General features: G+C 45.5%; 2 protein-coding genes across 4 annotated transcripts; both read left to right on the top strand.

Annotated features, from left to right (window-relative positions):
* Positions 1–514: 514 nt before the first annotated feature.
* On the top strand, positions 515–10,165 carry LOC122394496 (uncharacterized transporter slc-17.2-like). Of its 3 annotated transcripts, none has more exons than XM_043391396.1 (12): positions 515–795; positions 2,743–2,819; positions 3,056–3,300; positions 3,597–3,700; positions 5,134–5,263; positions 5,588–5,762; positions 7,032–7,183; positions 7,497–7,652; positions 8,040–8,172; positions 8,416–8,535; positions 9,278–9,402; positions 9,723–10,165. In XM_043391396.1, exons 2-12 carry the CDS (start codon positions 2,771–2,773, stop codon positions 9,876–9,878), a joined length of 1,545 nt encoding a protein of 514 aa, XP_043247331.1. In that variant the 5' UTR covers positions 515–795; positions 2,743–2,770; the 3' UTR covers positions 9,879–10,165. The 3 variants fall into 3 exon arrangements, with proteins under 3 accessions (XP_043247331.1, XP_043247333.1, XP_043247332.1); XM_043391398.1 differs by lacking the exon at positions 515–795 and adding an exon at positions 2,057–2,122; XM_043391397.1 differs by lacking the exon at positions 515–795 and adding an exon at positions 2,438–2,489 and having other exon boundaries at positions 9,723–10,147.
* A 547-nt stretch (positions 10,166–10,712) lies between these two features.
* On the top strand, positions 10,713–15,746 carry LOC122394495 (clumping factor A-like). The gene is made up of 5 exons (XM_043391395.1): positions 10,713–10,883; positions 11,330–11,440; positions 11,982–12,031; positions 12,475–14,434; positions 14,774–15,746. Exons 1-5 carry the CDS (start codon positions 10,769–10,771, stop codon positions 14,977–14,979), a joined length of 2,442 nt encoding a protein of 813 aa, XP_043247330.1. The 5' UTR covers positions 10,713–10,768; the 3' UTR covers positions 14,980–15,746.
* The last annotated feature ends 1,516 nt before the right edge of the window (positions 15,747–17,262 follow it).

Below are 17,262 nucleotides of genomic sequence, written 5' to 3'. Positions count from 1 at the left end.
GTCACTCTGACGTCATTTCAGGCCTAACTATGGTAGCTACGAAATTGTAATTTTGACACAAAGTGTCACATTAATGCAGCTAAAGGTACTGCAAGTTTCGTGTTGATAAGTTTAGTGGTTTAGAAGATATTACAGAAAAACGGGAGGGGGCTCTGTAGAGCCCCCCCCCCCCCCCACCCCAGTCATGCGCGGGTTAAGTAATGTTCACGGGTCGGTCGTGATTGCAAATATATAAAAAGGACTTGAACATGTATGTATATACATAGATTGTAGAATTACGCCAGGAAATGCACTGCCAGGGCTGGTAAAAAAGCAAATTGCGTCCCCGACCAAAAAATGAGAGCGAAAAATGACCCCGACCTTTTTACGATTCATGTATGTGCAGGCTGCATGCAACTACGATGCGCGTTTCCTTAGGTTTCATTTCTATATTATTTTTTACGAGCAGTCATATGTACTAAATTGCTTATCAGACTCGCGCTTCGAAATTTCCAGTTTGTTAATAAATGTCACGGCATCACTCGGTCAGCGGGTAGCGTAACAGACGAAGAACCCGGAAAGGGTAGGGGGCGCTACGATCGTCGAACAGATGCAATAGGTGTCGCTATTGTATCGGTAGCTCACAACGACGACGGCTAGAAACTATCGACCCCGCATGAATTTACCATGTCCAACCGGTCCGACCCCGGTTCCGAATCTAGTCGTTTGTCTAGTCGTATAGCTGGCTACAACTGGTCGTCAATCAACCCCGCTTGAAATAGCACAGCCGACAGCGGGGTCGGTGTCTAAGCGTCTGTTAGTATGTGTTTGATCATCTAGTTTGATCTAGTTTTCGTTAGCAACTGTCGACGGTAGTTTTACTGTTAACGGAAGTGAGTTGTGGCTACTAATTGTTCATAACCATGTTGTAGGTATGTATTAGGTATAGGGGCTTTTTATGTCCTTGTTAAAGGGGATATACGTTGTGGATTCAATGATATCTTTTACTTGCGTTTAGTTTCTGCTTTATTTGAAAGTTATTTATTACTGTAAAAGTTTACTAAATGTGGTAATTTTGACCCCGGGTACTTGAACTTTTACTGGTACTGTGTCCCCGACGACGTCAATAGGACACAACACTTTACCAGCCCTGTGCACTGCATACCTTACGTACACGTGAGTGGCTTACGTTACACATTACGTTGCGTGATTACGGTTATAGCGTTTGACTTCTAAGGAGTGAAACAGATTGCTAAATCGCCAGAAATTTACTGCTTCGTTGGCACATCAAAACTAATTCCTTACACATAACCAACGCATTACGGCAGGAAGAATAAGGCGATCAGCCGCACCGCTTTCTGTCCATGAGAGTGAAGAACTCATCTCAGAGCAGCTAAGGACTGTTTCATAATAGCATATATCAAACCAGCATATGAAGAAAAAGGAGTGGTTTCATTACAACGACGTCAGACTTCAAGTCCAACATGGGTCGCATGGAGGACAGCATAATTCCTCTACCCATCTAAGATGGTTTCCATGCAATCTCTCAAAGACAAAGCAATTGTTATACAACGTAGAAAACGGTCAGTAGCGCAACCTTTTTTTACTTCTGGTTTAAGCTTTTTTGATTTTATATCTATTTAAATCATTCTTTCGGGTCGGCCTCCGCTTGCAGATTCTCGCTGCATGGCCCAGATGCCGATTTATATGAGATATGAAAGAACGCAAAAAGGTCCCAAAAGGACTTGAACAAATAGCGACACACCCTATATGAGTCTCCTGTCAACAGGGCGCAATGAAACCGGTAGCACTTAGCGACCCGCGACAAATTACGAGTAATGAGCCGTCTTTTACTGACACTGATTTAGAGCATCGGGTCGCTCGCTCCATTACCTTTTTATTGTCGCTTAACGTAATATCACGTTTCAATTCATCGCTCCATGTATCTGAGGCCAGGGGGTTTGTCAACAGGGCATTATTCTTGACAGCACCTATGAGGGGGTGTGACGGTCAATAGTTAGCTGAAGTTGTTGTCAGAAAAACACCAGGTATATAACAAATAGGCGGCTGGATGGGGTCGAGGTAGTGGTTCTTTGGGTGTTAGCAGCGTCGGATCTTTATTTCAAGACCAGACTTTTCAGCGGTGAGTTGGTTATATTTCTGTTGAGAAGTTTCGTATTTAGTATTCGCCACGACCACAAGTATGTATAAGTGTATCGTATTTTACTTAATATAAGAACCAGAAAATATATTTTGTATGATAGCTGTATTCAATCACAGGAATCACTTAACAGGATTTATGCACTTTTGCGAAATGCAATTTTTACATGTATCCAAAGAGACCTTGGATGGCGGCTGTGTGCGCATTCGGATCCACACTCAACCCAACAGAAAAAAAAAACAGTTGAAGCCGACCGGGCAAAAGTAGCTGCTGGTTGTTGTGTGAGAAAGAAAGCGACAATTGCAACTTGGTGCACGCGGTGACGGGGTGCCCCATTGGAGTCCATTATGTAAGCACGACAGTGACGTTATCCGCCAACGGTGTCATATTCCTAACACCGGTGCAACGTCGACGGACTGTCGGGAACTTAGCGGCAAAAAGGGCTTGCACGAGTAAACAAAATCTAACGATACCTCAGATGTTGAGCCTATTATGATCATAACTGTTGGTGTCTCAAATATGCAGTGCATGTGTGGCATCTGACCATTACAGAGCGTGTCACAATTTTCAGCATTAAGACACAAACTTCTTCGTATTTACAGAGCAGCCAAAATATAAGCGAGCAGCACAATGGCAAATGCTGCTCAAGAAAAAGCAGAAGAAGCAGGAGCAATAGATTGTGAGTTAACATATTATATGTATAGCACTGCGTTATGTGATTTAACATCATTTCAATGTAAAATAGTATTTTAAACAACATGCAATTTAATACTGGTTGATATGCTGTAACTTATCTTTTAATCATTTAACTTCAGGCAAAACTTTGATACTAATATATTTTTCGGGCGTCAATTTTTTTCGGACGGACTTGCCAATGCTTTTGTTTTAAGGCGCGTGATTGTCCATTTCCCCCAGACCCACTGCTGCCCTCGGTGCGTTTTTCTCTGGTGCTTCTGGTCGGGTTCGGCGCCGGTATCATGCTCATCACCCGGTTCAACGTCAGCATTGCTGTCGTCTGCATGGTGGACGGCACTGATGCCGAGCCAGTCTCGCCCGAGAGTTTGGTGACGTCATCAGAGAATAACGTGTCGAACGGCACTACTGGCGCCACCGTGTGGGAAGAAGGAGAATTAGACAATGGAGTGCAGAGTGCAGTACAGGTTAGTGAACTTTTCAGGTGTTTTATATTTTATACAGACGTGATTAAAGGCGTTTTGGACCATTTGGGAATATCAGAAAATCAGCTCATGAAGTTTTTTTTACACATCGTATAAAAAGTTTTAATTGCTCACAAATCCCTTCACGCGATCTTAAATGCAAACGACAAAATTTCAGCTTGGCTGTAGCCAGGAGCCTGCCACTAATAGGGTTAAATGTGCGAGTTAAGTGGACTCATATATGGTTGCAATGGATCCTTAGAGACCTAAATAACCTGCTGCTCCTTCCGTTTCTGCAGCAGGGTGAGTTCCAGTGGGACAAGACGTTCCAGGGCCTGCTGCTGTCCAGCTATTTCTACGGCTACACAGCGGCACTGGTACCGGCTGGGTGGCTGGCCGACAGGTGAGGGCTCAGCTCGTCAGAAATGTCATGAGAGGTCACTGGTTATGTAACGATACTGAATTATCAGATGTCACAAAGGCATGCGCAACGGTCACATACATTTTTTTTTTTTTGAACTACTCCGCCACCCATGATCAGGTGACCAGGAGTGCCCCCGCCCTCAAACCCAGCGACTAGCAGAACCTTACGTTAACACCAGATAAAATAAACTGATAAGTCGCGGCACTCCCTGCTAAGAAAGGAAACAAAACTCATAAAAGCAAATGAGGGAAGGGGTAGCGGGTTTAGGCGGAGACAAGAACAGAATGCGAAAGTAGCCACTGCTGAAACCAGACAGATGACTGTTCTCTACTACGATACCGAAAGCAACTTTCACTCAGAAGGGCATGCATTCATCTAGAGTAGAAAAAACAATCGCTCATTCACACGTCATGCAAACATACGTGGGGATTCGCTCTGGTCAAAAATTCGGCCGGTCAATGCTGAGGGCAGAAAAGCCTTTCCAGCTAAGCGAAGCTTGTTGCTGGTCAGGCTCCTTGCTCCAGCGCCAGAGTTATTCATGGTGACGATGATGAAAATAATTTCGATGAAACGTGATTTACTTGCAATTAGTGCAGTTTTGAGGCAAATGTATTTGAAATTAAGTTGCAATGAAAGGATAGCGAGACTTCCAGAGGAAATTTTCGAAAAAGCTTACATGTTTTGTATGAAGTATGCTTTGACGTATCTGTTCATACATATAACATGCCTAGGCGGGAAGAGTCCAAAAGACCAAACTTCAGGTCATCAGCAAGTGAGGCGAGAGGTGAGGTCACCGGTCTATCAATACTGGCACGAGAGGCCACGAATTTGGTACTGATGTTGATAAAGACGTCCCAAAGGTGAGATCACCAGTCACCAATACTCAAGGCGCAAGGAGCCCCACAGATAAGGTCACCTCAAATCAATGCGGACACAGGTCGACAGCTGGAGCTGGCCGATGTTTCTGGATCGTTCCTGACGATCCATACCTTCAGCTGTTGTTGTCTGACTCTGGGCGCTACTGCGTCACTGAAATGGCGTAGGTGTGTGCTAGAAATGTATTTAACGTCACGTTTCCGCAAACATTATGTAGATAAATGACATTCGGTGTTCTAAGTGTATCAAAACGTGACCGTTCAACGCGAGATAATGGGCTAAAAACAAATGCCCTTGTCCAAGGTTCTTGTCTGTGATAAATTTTGTTGCTAAGAATTATTTGTTTGACTTACAGGCAATACCAAATAATTCACTGTGTACCCGTCCCTATTTGATCATCTTCTGCTAAAAAAAAAAAAACAGACAAATCAAACATCCCATCAGATTGGGTGAGAATGGTGTGATAATCTGACTGCAGTCACCGCCAGGACATAATATTCTGACCGTATTTTAACTTTTATTTGTCTCCTGCACAGGCTCCCGGTCGTGACGTTGATTTTGGCCGGTATCGCCTCCCAGGGCCTGTGCACCCTGGCCTTTCCTGTCGTCGCGCGCACTAACGACTACCTCCTGCTGGCACTGAGGGCCTTCATGGGTCTCTGTTGCGTAAGTGCCGATAATTGATTGCCTTTCTTGTGTTTTTTCTGTTAGTCCGTCAGTTCGCAATTACGTTGACAAGGTGTAGAATATTTACCACCTCTATGAGCTCTGTGATATCTCTGACCCTTCTAATTGATTTCTTTCGGATACTTCAGCATGATCTGTATCTGATCAATGCATGGCATTTGTGTGATTTTTTACGACCTGTGCGATTTTTGCATGACCACAGCAAGATCTTTGTTTGACCTGTCTGACCTCCCTGTGTAACCTCTGTATGACCTTTATCTGACCTTAATTTGACCCCTAGCCATGTGACCTCTGTCCCTACAGTCGGTGGTTCTCCCGGCCGCCACGGTGTTCATCCGAAACTGGAGCGTGCCAGTAGAATACGCCACGGCGTTCGCGGTCTGTTTCTCGATCCAGTACCTGTTTGCCGGCGCCGCCTACCCCATATCCAGCTCCATCTGCCAGGCGGGAGGCTGGCCGCTCGTCTTCTACGTCACAGGTATGACGTCACAGGTATAGTTACGTCACAGGTATATGACAACACGGGGACACTTCGTAGCATCGGTAGCTTAGAATTCAACATTGATCAAGGCAATAAAACCGTTATGAATTAGCAATAGTATTTTAGCTGATCAATTATTCCGCTAAACGAATTCCGTTAGCTATTCGTTTATCCATCAATCAATCAAATGGGTAATGCTTCAGTGATATAATATTTGTATTTTCATTAACCCGCGAGTTGCTGGGGGGGGGCGTTAAACACCCCCACTTTTTTCGCCGGGCCATAGCATAAAAACGGCGCGCCGCAGGCGCGCCAAATTTTGGGTACCTGTAGGGAATTGATTGAAGTTTATTGTGACAAAGTTTCAAAAAAATCGGTCGGAAAATTTTTGAGATATCGAGGTTTTAGTGACGTCATGATTTCTGAGTTTTCGACCAAAAACGGCATATGTTCAAAAAATCATATAAAATCACAGAAAAGACATACAGACATGCCGTAAACGCCATTAAACTGCCAATACCATGAACAATTAAATGGTTATCTTCGATTATTGATTATCGCTCCGCATTTTCCAAAATCTTGAACTGAATCTTGGCAATTTCTCGTGACTACCTCACGACCATGATACATGCATTTCTTAAATTTAACTTTTTGAGCCAAACGCGTACACATATGATAAAATGAATGTCACCATCGTGTTCTACGCCCCAAATTACCCATAAAACATGTGTCACAGGCTGCGAATATCAGTTTTGATTTTGGGGGATATGTGCCTACCCGGTTGACCTGACCTTGACCCTGACCTATGCTTGACTGACCCCTACATGGAGCTGACACTCTTGTAGGCCTTATATGATGGATTGTGCACCGTTTTGACAGAGTTTATGACGAGAGGCGCCCATTGCGAGGTTCTGAAGTCCATGCTACTGAAAGCCCGATTTCAGGTGTTTGACCTGACCTTGACCCGACCTGTGACCTCAAAATTCAACTTTAAAGTACTCATCTGAAGCGTCTCGTCGCGTTCTTTCGTTTGCCGCCTCGTGCGTTTCGCTGCGCCTATTGGTTCTCGAGTTATCGGCTGGGGGCGTTTAACGCCCCCCCCCCCGCCCCCAGCAAACGGTGGGTGGCGAAATACCCCAGCAACTGCCGGGTTAAGAAGAGTTTCATGACGAATCTTGGGTTAAACAAACAAACATTGAACTAAATCTGAACTGGCTCTGGAATAATGACTGACCCTCCAATTATTCTCGTCTGCGCTTTTCTCAGGTGCCCTACCACTGTTGTGGGTGGCGATTGCCTCGTTCGTCCTGACCAGCTCCCCCGATGACAGCTCCATCTGTTCGGAGGACGAGAAGCGCTACCTGGCGTGCAAACGGCTGTGCAGAATCGAGTCAACCAAGTCTTTTTCGGATAAAAGCGTGAGCATTGTCAGGGACATGAGATAAAAATAGCATTTAAGAAATAGTAACTGCAAAGCTTGTTGATACGCTTCAAGTATACATCTTTGTTGAGCTCTCTTTAGAAAGGCGCATGAACTTACTTTTTGTTACGTGGAGAAAATTCATTGCGCGGTTTAACCCAACGCTATTCGAGGGCTCGGAGTAACGAATAATTAGTGTAGGTGAGCCGAAAAGCGCAAACGAGTGAAATTTTAAAGCAAAAGGTAAGCAAAATTGATTTTTTCCAACGCTTCGGGCACTCGCACGTAACCTCCTTATTGTCTTACGGCAGGTCCAGCGACCGGCCACGCCTCTCTGGGCGATCCTGACAAACGTGCAGGTGTGGATCATCGTCTTCACCTTCTTCAGTCACAGCTGGTTCTACTTCGCCCTCAACATTACACTGCCGACCTTCCTGAAGGAGACCATGGGCGTCCGACTGACAGAGGTCAGCTGATTGTTACGTCATTTCTGTGCAGAAATTGCATGCGAGTTTAACATTGTCCTGGCAAACTTTCATAACTGATGAAACGTTCTGAATGTTTCATAGTGCAAAGAACGCTTATGTTGCAGTCAGAGATACGGAGCCGTAAGCTTACATAGACTGTACCGGGTAACTCTAAAAATGTCCCAGCACTTCTCTAACTTCGGACAGCTGTGTAGAAGCTGCGCAATGCACAGTGGCTCTGGCTCCCGCTTCGCACCCTTGAATAAGCGATTCGTTGTGTAGTATTTGTCATCCGTGAATTAGTATGAAATGTTATTTGATGGTTTTAGGACACATCTATGAAACGAAAGGGAAATTAATTGCGTCTGTTTTACCACCCGTTTACAGAATGGAATTCTCTCGGGTCTTCCCGTGATGTCCATGACGCTCGGCGTACTGGCTGGAGGGAAAATATTCCAACAGCTGCTCACCAAGTGGCACTTCACTCGCACGAACGCCCGCAAAACAATGGCGACAATATGTGAGTAGATTTGTGTCAAACAGAGCCTTCAACCATTTTGGTGGACTATGATTTTGTTTTGGTAATTTTACCAAGCAGTTCTTAATTCGTTTCAAATTCATTCAAAAACAATTTTAATTCATTCAAAAACAATTTTACCAAGTAGGTTAAAAAGCAGGAGAACAAGGGATAGACTGCATGAAAAGAGAGAAAGTCAGATGAAATGACTACTCTGCATTTTACATGTTCGTGGTCTGTTTGCAGCGATGGTTGTGCCAGCCGTGCTATTGGGCGCCATCTTGCTCATACCGCCTGGGAGACCCTACCTGACCATGGTTCTACTGGTCTGCAGCAATACCATCTCTGTCCTCTGCGTGTCGGGAGGTGAGAACGAAAACAGCGATATAAAGGGCAGGGCTTAAAGGGACACTCCCACCTTAACATTAGTTTTGAGTTGAGATAGCCAAATTGGTGGCCATGGCCTGCAAATACCGGTTTGGGCACTCACAACATCGACAAATGCTTTAATTCGGAGATATGGAATTTCAAACTTGCAGTTTTCGGATTCTAAGGGGCTAGTGCATTGGTATGCCCCCTTAGAATTTGTGACGTCAGCGGAGATCTAACGATTTTTAAATCTTTTACTAAAACGTTTGGTAGCACGCGGTGGTATATGCTGCTTTGCGCGCAACAAATGCCGCACTTTCAAATAAAGCCGCTAGGAACAGCGGAGATCCAAAAAGTAAACAAAAGTAAAAGTCTAATATCTTGAAAACCGGTGAATATTTTTCGATGAAATTTGGTAGATATTCGTTTTCGCTCTTTCTGAACCGAGCGACATCACTTTCGTGCCAATTCATTATTTTTTTTGAAGGTGGGAGGGTCCCTTTAATGGTTTGTTTGATTGTTAACTGGAACACGACGATTCAACGGAAAGGATTTTTTTTGTAAAGCCAGTTAAAACCTCGCACCATTTGTTATGTGTTTTTTTTTTTTGCATTTAGGCTTGTCCAAATAAGTGCTTCGACATTTCTCTGATTATCTGGTTCAACTTATCCAGAGCACCGTCAAGCACGTCGTTCGAGCTTCTAAATTCTACATAGACTTTATAAGTCATCTGTTTCAGGTCCCCTGTCCGCGGGCCCCGACATCGCCCCTCAGTTCGCTGGGGTCATCTGGGGCCTCTCGGGGTCCATTGGAAACCTCACCGGGGTCCTGGCGCCCACCGTGGCTGCTGCGATGACACCTAACGTGAGTCAAACTGCGGAGAGAAAGCATGCATAACTTCTTAGCCCAGTCTGTTAGGCATTGCCCAATGCACAATGCCAATGGGTGTGGTTTTCCAACTCTTTTCATAATCGTGCGCCATGATTTTGTCCTCTCTTGAGATAAGGCCGCTTTAATGGTAAAACGTTACCGTGTAATGTTAAAACATTAAATGTTGTTGCATTACAAGTAGCGTTTTATCGTCCGCATGCCTCGTAGTTGTACTGATCGGTAATTGGCTTTGATATAAATATTTTGCTGCTCTATCATGAAAATTTCGGCATTAATCGCCCCTTTACTTTCAGAAAACGTTGCAAGAATGGCGGTACTTCTTTTTGATCGCAGTTGTCATGAGTATCGCCATGGACGTCATCATCTTACTCTTCTGGAAATCGGAAATACAACCGTTCGCAAAATCCGATAACGATCTAAACGAGGATAGAAGCACTATCGAGGCGTAGTGTTTGTTTTAGAAGTGCCATGCTCTTGACTGTGTTCGGTCAGGGTATATCACGTTGTGAAAAAATAGACTTAGAATGTTCTGACGGTAGTGCCTATGTTATGCATCTCATAGTTTCTGCAGGTCAATCCGTTAATACGTTCATCTTAAGATGTCGGATTTGATTGAGCCAGGAAGGAAACCATGGTAGATCCTCTTTTTGTTGACATTCGGGCGACGATAACTTTTTTTCGACGATACAACTTGGTGCAAAACGGCGCCACACTTGCAATACACATGGTAAAAAGATATGACACTCGCGCCAGCCAGCCCGAAGGGACGGATAACGCAAACAGCATATCGGTGTTGCATCGAATATGCACTCAAAATATTTCGTTTGAACAATTCTACCTATCATTACATAAACAACGCCACGCCACGCCCCGTGTGGATTGTCCATGATGGTAATACATGCATGCATACATGCATACAATGTTCCGTAAAGCCAGGTCCTATGAACTGGGAGCCAGCAAAGTGGATTCGTATAGTGTCTTAGCGTAAGCCCAAAGCCACCCATTCATCGATTCGAACAAAATATCTTTTTTTTATGTCCGCTTATGCTCCATTACCAATCAAATACCAATGATTCGCCTCTCCGCCGGCGCCATCCTCAGCGGGTCTTTCTCGTGCGGCCATCGCGGCCGGCGGAGGAATGTTTTGAAGGGCCGGTGGGTTGTTTTCGCGAGAGGGCCCTGCCACTGCTGCCGCCCTTTCTCCCACCAGTATCCTGAGGCGAGCCCCGAGGCTATCCCTCAGTCTGATGAAGAGGAAAGTTCACCGACCGTAACCAGGTGAGAGGACTCGAGATCCCCACGCAGCCCAGTCTGCCGGTTACCCCTCTGTCGTAAGGAGATGGTGACCATGAGGGCCGTCCTGCTAGCGGTGCTGCTTGGGGTCATCGCTGGGCCGGAAGGTGTACGCTCGGTCGCCCTCGGAGTGCCTACCCTGCATCCCTCCGTCAGTGATGGTGAGTGGCATTCAAAAATGTTTTGAATGGAACTTTTATTGCAGCTTATCCGTCGGTTTGTAAGGTATCAGAAAATATTATCCTTTTCACACTCTAGTGGGACTGGTTTGCTCAGCAACCCCAGCGAATCGCTTTGAGGTCTGGGACTGAGGAAATGGTTTATTTTACGAGAACGCAAGAAATATGTTGGTTGTTGACAAATCACCCTTTCCTTTTCTCTATCGATATAGAAGCAAAGGAGGTGATAAATCAATTATGATGGTTATTTGAAATGCAGAGGTTGTTTTGTTTTGTGTCATGGTAAAATTTATGATATTTTGTAATGTTGGTATAGGTATTACATCCATTTTTTGCATTGTGCGTCTTTCTACAATAACCCGATATTCCAATGTCTTATATAATATTGACTTAACTAACGCCCCCCGTCCATGACGTTATTTTGCCAGAGGGCGGTGTGGATCCGCGCGGCTTTCTGCTGCCGTGGCGAGTTTACATCACCCACCACACCTTGACGTCACTGGTCACCGTCACCAAGCCCTTCTTGTGCGACGATACGAGTAAGTGTGCATTGTGGTAAAGCAGTGTTTAACTTTGAATAACGGAACTTAATTTTGCCCAACATTTTTTTGTTCAAAATAATCAACATATTTACATATCCACAAGTTTATTTTCTTCTAAAATACTTCCATCGTATAACGTGTTAATATGATTTTATGCAATTCCTAACTGACTTTAACTTATATCAGACTCTAAAGGTTACAACAGGCTGTTCCCGCAGTCAGGAATTTGTATGCGAGAGCCTATTCATATTTAATTGCGCTGGCATCGATCGAACTGCTTTACGCTCGCTCCTTGCGTTCAATTGATAAGTTGCATTTGAATAGGCTCTCACATGCGATTTCCTGACTGCAAAAAGAATTGGCTTCAGCCTTGGTTGTTCGAGCCACCCAACAGATCTATGCGTGTATATCGGAAGGATATGTGCTAAAGGAGCATCGGCAACCTTGCTTGGTGTTAGAATAATTAGACAGCCTTCGTGTGTTTATTTAGCATTGTCAGTGCGCATTCTCAATTAAAAACCGTCGTGTTTTTTTTTAGACAACCGTTGCCGAACTACTCAAATGCCGACTGTTCCTTCCACAGATGACGTAAGTTTGAATTATGCATTTATCGCTTGCCGAAACTATTTCTCGTTTAAATGACTTCGCACGTGTCACTTGTGTAGACTTGTGTATCAAAATTAATCCGTCAGTTTATAGCCGGACCTATTACAAGTTCGTCAATGAATTAGTGATAATTTAATGCTAAGATATGCTCGGTTTAGCTTATTAGTCCGAGGTTGGAAAAACTAAATCGAACAAAAACGAAAAATTTAGATGAATTATTTGTCTCCCATGGCAAGCTGTCAGATACAACGCTCAATTCAAAAAGTGAGTAACTGATCAAAATACGAATTGTTTCTTCGCCTTACCCCACGCATCATTGGTTTGCCACTAAGATAGTATTCAGTCAAAGTATCAAAAAGTTTAGAGTTGCTAATTGAGATGCCCTTTAAACTACTGATGCTAACCCTTTTGTCCAATTTATACAGGGCTGCGGCGCGAGACGGCGGACGTCATCTCCCGTGAGGACGGCCTCTCAGAAGCCGGCCCCCGTCGCATCAGCTCCGGCGAAAAGCCGTCCGAATCGCCGACGTCCGGTCACAAACACAAACACAAACACAAACACAAACACGAACACAAACAGAGTGTCTGGGCCGAGGCCGACCGTTATCGAGACAGATCGAGTGACCATCGAGACCATCCCTCCCGGCAGCAGTTCGGTGGACGCTGGGGATGTCCATAAGGTTATTTTGAAGAGTGGGGACGTGGAAGATCAGGGTGTCGACGGTGATGTGAAACCGGCGCCTCAGACAGAGCCTGTAGCGGAGACGCAGAAAATAGATACTAACACAGAAGCACAGGAGCATACAAGGGTTAAAGTGGCGGTTGCTGGGGACATCGACTCAGGAGCAGACACAGAGGAAGATATTGAAGATATTGACTCAGAAATAGACACAAAGGAGCAGTCAGAGGTCAACATTGCGCCAGAAGAAGAGAAAAATGCGCTCACACTGGCTGAGACGGAGCAGCCAGAGCCTGATACGTCTGGAGAGATTACACACGAAGAACATGCAGAGTCTGATATAAGTGTGAGCACGGATTTGCCCGCAGACATCACCACTCTGGCAGCAAAGGACTCTGAGATCTATAATAAATCGCAGACAGGTACAGACTCAGAATCAGACACTAACGTGGAGCTGGAGGCGGAGCATGACTCGGAAATTGCAACAGCATCACTGGAGGAAATAAACTCGCAAACAGACAGTGAACCAGACGCACACATTGACTCAGAAATAACACATCCTGATTCAGTTAGCGGTACTGAAATCTCAGACATGCAAATTGATCCAGTGGTTGCTGATATGGTGCGGCTTGGTACTCCCTCACCAGCCAAAGACATCATTGTTGAGAGTGGTTTAAAAACAGAAGACGAAGAAGGCAGTGGTGAGCATGACATAAACAATGAGGGACATGAAGCTGGCCATGTAGATGACATTGGGAGTGGGGAACAGGACAAAGATGATGACGAAAAGGAGTTGGGCAGCGGGGAGCAAGACATGGTTAACGAAGAACACGATACAGCCAAAGAAGAAAACCATTTTGCTCACGAAGAAGATGATATGGCCAGTGGAGATAAGGACATGAGCACTGCAGAAAAGGATATCGTCAGTGGAGAAGCAGGCTCCGGTAGCGGAGAACACGACATGCTTCATGGAGAGCCGGACGCAGTCGACACACCCATCTTCTTCGTCCCTCTGGAATCATCTGGCGACACCAGTCACGAGGCAACTGCCGAACAGTCCGAGAGCTCAGGATCTGGCGCTTCGGAAGACGAGGATAGTGCCGTAATGTGGTCTAGCGATTTACTGCCGGATCGGTGGCCTTCTCCGGAGCATGTTGGCAAACAAGAATCAGCGCAAGTTGAAGGTTCAGGCAGTGAGGAATACGATTTAACGGATATTGTAGATATTCATGGCGGCATTAGCGTAGAGAAAACGGATAATCAAGATGCTTCCGGGGAAAATAACACCGATATGTTTGAAACAGCCGAAAAAGATGCTGCTGAAGTTCAGGAGGATATTCAGATCGGTGTTGATGTCAACAAAAACTTTATGGAGGATATACCTGCAAAGCAAAATGAAAACGATGAGCTCGGTGGTGAAGATCAGCAAAAGATAGCTGAAAAGGAGAATGCAAACAACCACGGAAACAACGAGAGCCACATCAGCATCAACAACAACAGCAAGCACGAGTCCTTCGATCGAGAAGAGCCGGATACTGCAGCGGACCAAGAAGAGACTTCTCAGCCGCCTTCATCTAAGAGTCCTGAGGCCGAGGATGCCCCTGATTCTGACGAACTGGAGGAGAGTCTTCGTTCCGCCATCCAGCTCCAGAGCTCCCAGCAGGAGCTGGAGGAGTCTGACCCCGCTACTGCCTCTGATCAGATGAGTGAGTAGGTGACCAGGATGGTGGCCGTTGCGATGTGAGGAAGGTTCAGAATGAGTCATTTCATGTGGTACTTGTCATACACCGTTTTCAGCAGCAATGTCAATCAGTAAAACATAGCGGTGTGACGAAGTATGAAGTTGGCATTTCCTGGATCATGTATATCCTTCGCATTTTCTTGCTGTATCATACTCTTTTTATACATTTTCCCGAATCAAATTAATTGAATCTGTACCTCACAGGAACAACAATAACACATTTTCAAATTGACCAATGGTATATTTTATGTGCTCTAATTACAGTATGGTCTATGTCTCATCCTGCACACCTCTGCCATTCCAGATGGTTTGGAGCGAGCGCGCCTCCTGCTGCTGGGCCACCGCCGGCGGAACCGTCACCGGTACGAGATCACCGTGACCTCCACGGTGACCTACACTGACCTGAGCTTCACGGTGGCGCGGTACCGGCTCGACTGCCGCGCCGACCTGTCCACCCTGCCTCCCTGCCCGGCCCAGCAGGTGGAGATGATGGGCCCATGTATGTATTGACATGTATTGTGGTGAATAGGTGGTTAAACTGAGACTTATCGGTGTTCTCGGGGCTACTGACACTGTTGGCGGTTTGTGTTTGTTAGGCCTTTCGACAGGTGACTGTTATATGAGTTGCCCAGTCAACATACTACACAATACAATGACTGCGAGCACATGAGAAGGGCAAGAATGCCTTTCGAACGCTTAGAAATACCGAGCGAATAGGACTATTCATCCACAATACGAATTCACGTGCACACGTATTTCCGATAAATGACAGAAGACTTGGCGGCAAATTGGCTCGCTATGGCCTGTGCCAAGTAAAAAACTGCTTCATTATTTGTGTCTCGACATGGTACTGACCGGATCTCAGTATACAGTTGGAAGTGACTTTTATCTAATGGTTCGCAATTATTTTGCCTGTTGTTACGCTAAACAAGCTATGAATAGCTGTCTTACAATATGTTGCGCGTGTAGATTCACAGATATGCAAATATAATATTTCGTGTGGTGTAATGGCTTTGTGGGTAAGGTTGACATGAATTTGCGTTGCCAATGCATGGAATTGTGTTGTCAATATCACCTATTCAATTACGACGGAAACAGTAGGTGACATGGATTGCACGCTCAAATCCAATGTCAAATCGATCCCAAATCCAATGAGCAGAATGATTGCATTAAATTCAGGTGCAGAAGTGTTTAGAGTTATCCATTTAAAGTTGGCTTATATTTGATTCATATAGCAAATTCATTATTCAACATACGAAATACCATGCGTGGATATAACACCGAAATGACATAGAGGATAAAGGGTAAATAAAAACCTGGACCAAGTACTTTCCAAGTTCAAGCTGTTTTGCATCAAAAAGCCTTCCCTACCACGGCACGGCTAGAGAAGATCCAGATAAGCTCTCTCTCTCTCTTTCTCTCTCTCTCTCTCTCTCTCTCTCTCTCTCTCTCTCTCTCTCTCTCTCTCTCTCTCTCTCTCTCTCTCTCTCTCTTTCTCTCCCTCTCTCTCCCTCCCCATCTCTCTCTTTCCCTCCCCATCTCTCTCTTTCCCTCCCCATCTCTCTCTTTCCCTCCCCATCTCTCTCTTTCCCTCCCCATCTCTCTCCCCTCTCTCTCTTTCTCTCTCTCTCTCCCTCTCCCTCGCGTCTTTTCGCTCTTCCCCGGAATGCGGTGCCATAATGTAGGTAAACACCTTGGAATTCAACCCATCCCCGCGAACTATAATCACTGGGCATTACCCCGTAAACAGCCCGCGCACAGCCCGTACAGGCTGGGCTGTACGGGCTGTGTGCCCAAAGAGACAAAGAGACAGAGTACCATTGACCGGCAATGCCAGCCAAATCAGAGCTTGTGCGGAAAGTTTATCATCGGCGTGCGGATATTTTCTTATACGGGTTATTGAGACGTAGACGATTTCTTATGTAGACGATTTCAATTTTATAGGCGGCGGAACGGGGGGGGGGGGAGGGCACCGGGGCACCGTGCCCCCCTTTGATTTTAGCATTTTAACATTAGCGCTATGAGCGTTGCTGGTTGCATGGAAAGAATGGGACCAAAAGTCGGCAGTGCCCCCCCCCCCCTTAATTGAAGGTGTTCCACCGCCAATGCTCAATTTCATGAATAGACGGACAAAACAATGAGATGAAGGATATGAAATATATGGAATGGATATGGAATAATGCTCATGGATGGTCTCTGCTTGCTTTGTTAGTTAACAGCAGTGTTCGCCATGGGCCGGGCAAGCCCAATGGGCCATAGGCTGGGCTGGGCTACGGGCTGGGCTGGGCCCTAAAATATAAAGGATCGATGGGCTTTGGATGGGCTGGGCCAGGAACTGTAAAGTGGAGTCAGGGGTTCGCAATAGATACAAAAACTATAACTGCATAGCTTATTACTTTGCAAGACTCAAAAACGAGTTAATAAAGCACGCATGAAATGCGCGTTGTGCATGCTGCTCGCAAAAGATTGTTTCTTTGCTACCTTTGGATACCTGTGTGGTGTCAATAAATAATTTTTAATCCATTCGTTTTTGACGGGCTGGGCCGGTCTGGGCTTTGACACTTTTACCATGAATGGGCTCGGGCTGGGCCGGGCTGTGAACCCATGTGTTTGGGCTCGGCGGGACTGGGATTTTGCGGCCCGTGGCGAACACTGGTTTACAGTCTTTCGATCAATTTAGACCATTTCGGGGTCGAGGGATTATACATTATGGAAGAATCATTGGGCTAAGTCGACCACGGCCAAGTCAGGCTGAGGCAAGTCATTGGACCTGATGATAGCTTAGAATGTCTC

This window comes from Amphibalanus amphitrite, unplaced genomic scaffold (genome assembly GCF_019059575.1).
Source record: "Amphibalanus amphitrite isolate SeventyFive unplaced genomic scaffold, NRLGWU_Aamphi_draft 000595F_arrow, whole genome shotgun sequence".
Classification (NCBI taxonomy): domain Eukaryota; kingdom Metazoa; phylum Arthropoda; class Thecostraca; order Balanomorpha; family Balanidae; genus Amphibalanus; species Amphibalanus amphitrite.
The sequence above is the reverse complement of the archived record's forward strand: the minus strand, read 5'-3'. Positions and strand labels throughout refer to the sequence as shown.

Bases quoted from the DNA above. Each gene is read 5' to 3' on its own strand.
- LOC122394496 (XM_043391396.1), top strand. From the start codon at position 2,771: ATGGCAAATGCTGCTCAAGAAAAAGCAGAAGAAGCAGGAGCAATAGAT. The intron at 3,301-3,596 runs GTTAGTGAACTT...CCGTTTCTGCAG, and splicing joins GAGTGCAGAGTGCAGTACAG to CAGGGTGAGTTCCAGTGGGA. The intron at 5,264-5,587 runs GTAAGTGCCGAT...CTGTCCCTACAG, and splicing joins CCTTCATGGGTCTCTGTTGC to TCGGTGGTTCTCCCGGCCGC.
- LOC122394495 (XM_043391395.1), top strand. From the start codon at position 10,769: ATGGTGACCATGAGGGCCGTCCTGCTAGCGGTGCTGCTTGGGGTCATC. The intron at 10,884-11,329 runs GTGAGTGGCATT...TTATTTTGCCAG, and splicing joins GCATCCCTCCGTCAGTGATG to AGGGCGGTGTGGATCCGCGC. The intron at 11,441-11,981 runs GTAAGTGTGCAT...GTTTTTTTTTAG, and splicing joins CTTCTTGTGCGACGATACGA to ACAACCGTTGCCGAACTACT.